Genomic DNA, 5,640 nt, shown 5'->3' with positions numbered 1-5,640 from the left:
GTCAGGTTTCAAGAGGATGCAAATAAGGCAAAGTTAGATTTTCGTGGAAGTTGTGTAGGGTATTATATGGTCGGCCCCGTCCGACTATACTGCTCCGCTCACTGGTTTTTTTTTTATTTATTTGTGATACAAAATATTAAGCCATGATTTGCTTTTAGTGTACGTGAGTCAACTAAAAGGCGTGCTCCACAAAAGTTAAGCAAGACCTGTTTTTATGCATAAGAAAATGAGAACAACCTCATCCAACTTCAATTTCTATGTTCAAACTGAGCAAGAAGAGATCAAACGTGAACAGTGAGTAAAAGCAAATACATCAAATTTTATTATGCATACGACAAGCTCCTTTTACTCAAAAATTCGAGTCCGAGCTCAAACTCACGTTTTATGCATGAGACCCATTGTGTGGCATAACAAGGGTAGGGCCGAACAATTCACTGATTGAACGATAAGAATCTGTTGCCCCTCTTTTAATATAATAATGTATAATGGAAAATATGTCGATTATAGCGTGCAATCCTCCCGGCTTGATTGAAATAAAAGCACAACTAAAAAGTAACAAAACACCAGGATAAAATGTTTTACCGGCGGAAATTGTAAAAGGTGACGACTGATCTGCAGCTGAGTTACTTCGACATCATATAACATCAGAAAGACTGCCTTCAACTTCAACTTATTGTTGTGAAGTTATGCTAAAATGATGGTTATAACAAAAGGGGAGGAATAACCCTGTTCAATACCCTATAGGCATTTCCGGGAATAGATAAACCAGAAGTCGAAGAATTTTTTTTCTTTAATTACACTTAGATACGTAAAGTAAGGACAAAAAGTATAAAGAAAGACAACATTTGTCATCATTTCTTCTTGTTCTTAGCATAAATATTAATTTAACACTAGATTTACGGAGTGAGCCAATTTCACTCATTTAAAATTTAATACCTAAATATATTCAAAATTTTTAATAATTACACACTGGTTTTTAGTTACGTAATGAAATATATTTATATATGAAGGTACATTCCACATCCCCGCAGACCCAACGATTTGACATTATTGAATGTTGTATAACAATTTTTACGGATGTAAGCCAATTTGTCTCATATAATGGAATAAAGCTATGCGGCTAACTTTTGAATTATTTTTGAAATTTATTGGTGCTATCAGGAAATTACGAGATGTTGAGAATTTGTGGAGGATGTACATTTTCGCGATCTATTAGATTTAATTTTTTAAGTTCTAAACTTTTTGGGGAGTTACCAGAAGGAGTGGATCGATAGACTACATCTGCGGATATGATCTAAATTTGTTAAAAATATTGATTTTGTACGAAATTGCGGACAAATCGGATAATCAAAAAGCTTCGTATTGGATTTACACATGTCTTTATAGGAAGATGAACTATGTGGAGTGGGTCAGAATCAAAGAAAATTTGATAAAGCTATTACTTCAAGCTATTAATTTCAAGTTTTTAGCTCTCTATTCGTCTACATGCTACGAAATTGTACCAAATTTTGTACTTTTCGGATACTAACAGTTCGATTTTCTAACCTATCAATCTGGGCGTTAATTAATCTTTAAATCAGCCAACCACTTTGCTCGTTTATTAGTATAGATGCCTCAGGATCAAAATGTAGAATATTGCAGCCTAACAGCATGAGTTCTGGATCCTAACAAACCAGGAACCCATACTAAATCAGATTTAACGTGAGAAACATCCGACAACGGTATGAGGTTGATAGACTTCGCTGCAGCTAATAAAAACATGGTAGTTAGCAGCACCAGATTCAAGCATATCGATATACACAAGGCCACGTGGATTTCAAATTGATCATGTTGTGATAGAAGGAAGGCATATATCAAGTGTTGTAGACGTTCGATTGATCCTAGGAGCTAATATCGATTAGGACCATTCCCTTGTGACAGCCAAGCTTAGCAACCGTCTTAATGTAGTAGCAAAGGTGCGATCTAATGGAACTCGGAAACTCGATGTCGAAAAGCTGCAAACACAACAGATAGCAGAAGCCTCCTCTGGTTAACTTACCCACCTGCTTGACGAAAGCACTAGTTGACCCGATAATATTATAGAAGCACAATGGCAAAGTATTGCCCACTCCCTACAAACTGCAGCAAAAGCAACACTTGGGTACCAAAGACCACCATCAGGAAACCTATGATACGATCAGGAGTGTCGTAATGCTACTGATGTGAAAAACGATACAGCGTGTTGGGTATCTGGAAGGAGTATTTTGAAAAGCTTCTGGTATCAAATAGTGGCGGTGAAGAAGATACTCCAGAACCAATAGGAGATGTCGGTATAGAGTGTAGACCACCTAGTAATTAATCGGCTGAAGAATAATAAAGCACCAGGTGCCGACGAATTATCAGCCGAACTATTCAAGACCGGTGGTCAGGAGCGTGCACCAGCTGATTAATACAATTTGACTAGAGGAATACATGACCAATGATTGGAACCTCATCATCCTATGGCCCGTGCACAAAAAAGGAGACAAGGCGATATGTGCCAACTACAGAGGAATTAGTCTCCTTCCCATCGCATATAAAGTGCTATCTAGTTTTGTACTGTGAAGCCAATAGTCAATGGCATTATTGGACCATGCCAATGCGTCTTCAGGTCTGGCAAACCCACCATAGACCAGATTTTCACTCTGCGCCAAATCCTGGAAAAGACCCACGAAAAACTCATCGACACATTGAACCTATTCGTTGACTATAAATCCGCATCGACAGCCCAATCCGCTCAAAGGTGTTTAAAGTCATGTCTGCGTTCGGCATTCCTGCAAAATTAATTCGGTTATGTTGGATAACTTCAACTGGCACAAGGTCAACAGTTAAAGTCGGAAAAGACTTCTCGGAGCCCTTTTATGCCGAACGACGATTCAGACAAGGAGACAGTTTGTCGAGTGACCTATTCAACATCCTTCTGAAAAAGGTCATTTAAGATGCAAATGTGAACAGAAATGACACTCTGTACACCAAACAGCACATGTTACTCGCCTCATCGACGTAATGGTTCGAACATTGTGAGCGGTAACAGCCACCTTTGAACGAATTGAGAAGGAGTCTGACAAAGTCGGCCAGGCAGTAAATGGCGAGAAGACAAAGCTGAATGTCCAGTAGACTCGGATCAACTGTGGAACTTGAATACTACAGCTTCGATGTAGTCATCGATCTTATATACCTTGGTTCCGCCATAAATAAAACTAATGATATCAGTTTTGAAATTCGGAGAAGAATAGTACTGGCCTGAGTAAACATCTCAAAAGCAAGTCCACCTCTCGCCACACCAAACTAACACTCTACAGGACCCTGATACTACCCGTGCTGTTGTATGGATCTGAAGCATGGGTACTTGCGCAAGCAGATGAGACAGCTCTTGAAGTGTTTGAGAGAGTTTGATTTCCCCGGAAGATCAATGGGCCGATCTGCGTTGACGGTGAATATCGCCGTCGAATGAACCATGAGCTGTACCATCTATTCTCTTACATCGGAATTTTAAAACGTATCGAGCTGCAGCTACTACGTTGGCTAGGTCATGTCGTGCCAATGGATGAGGATGCCCCAACTCAAAAAAAGAAGGGGTAGGCCACGAATGCGATGGAAAGATCAAGTCGACGGCAACATCTCGGAATATGGTCTTTGAAATTGGATGAGCTGCGCGCAAGACCGATGCTCGGCTTATGGAACAAACGTTTTGTCACAAGCTAGCTAAGTAGGTAAGTAATTATGGAGATGGGTTCGCCTTACCTTAAGAAAAATGTATTTACCACAACCAGAATGTCACTTGAATGGAATCCTCAAGATTCACATGAATAGAATACCACCCAAATTTCGGTATTTTGGGGGATTTTTATGGATTCTCATTGTTTATGGATTCTCATTTTTTATGGATTCTCATTTTTATGGATTCTAAAGTTTCAAATTATTGCCTATTATTGTCCCGTATTTTATCCTAATTGTAGTGTGTTATTACGCTCTTCTTGGCATCAATTTAGCTCGCATATGAAAGTTCCGATCTATTTTAGGTGAATTTAAATATCCACCTCCGGCGGAGGGTTGCGTCGAACATAACGACGTTTCTTATCGATATTTCTTTTAAATTCTTTTTATTTTATTTTATTTCAAAATATAACATTTATTATTGTTGATTGCTTAAATATTACAACATTCTTATAATTAATAAAAATTAAACTAAATATTTTCGAAAAACTAACTTAAATAAATTTAAAAAAAAATTGAAATCCTATTGTTTTACCGGTGTCAACAGATGTAACGGATTAATGTAACACAAATAATCGACAACGCCCAACTTCATAGATAGCCAATAAAAGAACCAACTGCAGATTAGAATTTTGCAGACACGATCCAAAATGTACATGCTAAAAGGAATAAAAAACAAAGGGGATTTATTTTAAAATCAAAGAGAGAGAGAGAGAGAAAGAGAGGGAGAGAGAGAAATGTCCACTTACATTCTATAGATAACCTTGGCCCGGGGTACATTACTCATGGGCTCCTTGCAGACATATTGTCGGGCGCCAATACAGCAATTGAACATATATTCATCCTTGTCGAATTGTAGCGGAGTGGGGAAGCTAAACAAAACATTTTTTTTTTTCATTCAAATTAAATATGAAACTCTCTATACGTACATTGCCTTTTCTTCGGGTGTCAACGATTCGCATAGCTCAATATATTTGGGATTTTGAAAATTCCATGCTTTGGTGGTGAAAAATTGCAAAACTTTCAAACCGGCCATTAGACGTTTGTGGGCACGCAATAAGCTGGAAAAAATAGTTTTTTTATTGCAAATATATATTTTCAAAATTAAATTAAAAAAAATTATTAAATTCCACTTACAATCTCTTCTGACCACACAGAGTCAGCAGACAATCCACTAACAGCGCCGGCAGCCACATAAACAATATGACACTGAACCAATGATAATATCTGTTCATTGTCAGGTTACAATTGGGATACCACAGTGGCATGGTCAACGGATATTCATTATTGAATTCCATGGATTTTTCCACCACCCATCGACTGGTGGTTTTTTGATCCTCGCCCAGGGTGAGATTGAAAACCGGAATTTCAGCGGGTCTGCAGAAAGGAACAAAAAAAAGAATAAATTTGAATAAGAAACGGGGTTTCTCTTTGAGAGTAATTTCTGTGAAAAAGAGCGTTAAAAACGGCTCTCTGCCTGATCCTGGTATAAACTTAAAAAAAAATACACTCCACCATTTGGTGTGCATTCCAAATTCCTTAAATCGACCTGGACCTGTACTAAATTATCTGTTGGTATGCTGTATATCCTCTTAGAAATTTCAAATCCAAATTAAAGGTATTACATTATATTCGCTTTGACTGAAGCGGAACCTTTCTATGGGGAGTATTTAAAACCACGGATCTATATTTTTTATTCCGCAGGAATCTGGAAAGCCATAGTGCAATCACTTCAATGAGAACATGCAGCTAAAACCTTATCGAATTACCAAAAATGTGGCAGGATGTTTGTATGGAGGTTATCTCAAAACATTAGACCCATATCGAAAATCGCCGGCGAAAAAGTTTTGCATAGCATGCCAAATTACAGACACTTCGAGGGAAAATACTGCTTAAATGTTTCCA

At 37.9% G+C, this 5,640-nt stretch overlaps 1 protein-coding gene across 1 annotated transcript; it reads right to left on the bottom strand.

The window, feature by feature from the left end:
• Nucleotides 1-4,258: 4,258 nt before the first annotated feature.
• Nucleotides 4,259-5,112, bottom strand: LOC133334935 (putative fatty acyl-CoA reductase CG8306; the record flags this gene model as incomplete). Its single annotated transcript, XM_061543246.1, has 4 exons — nt 4,259-4,394; nt 4,485-4,607; nt 4,665-4,796; nt 4,873-5,112. Coding segments are annotated over 4 exons (631 nt in total), but the record flags the coding sequence as incomplete, so codon positions are not given.
• Between the last annotated feature and the right edge of the window lie 528 nt (nt 5,113-5,640).

This window comes from Musca vetustissima, unplaced genomic scaffold, assembly GCF_032173495.1.
Source record: "Musca vetustissima isolate MV318-11 ecotype Yass unplaced genomic scaffold, APGP_CSIRO_Mvet_v1 utg125779, whole genome shotgun sequence".
Lineage (NCBI taxonomy): Eukaryota > Metazoa > Arthropoda > Insecta > Diptera > Muscidae > Musca > Musca vetustissima.
The sequence above is the reverse complement of the archived record's forward strand: the minus strand, read 5'-3'. Positions and strand labels throughout refer to the sequence as shown.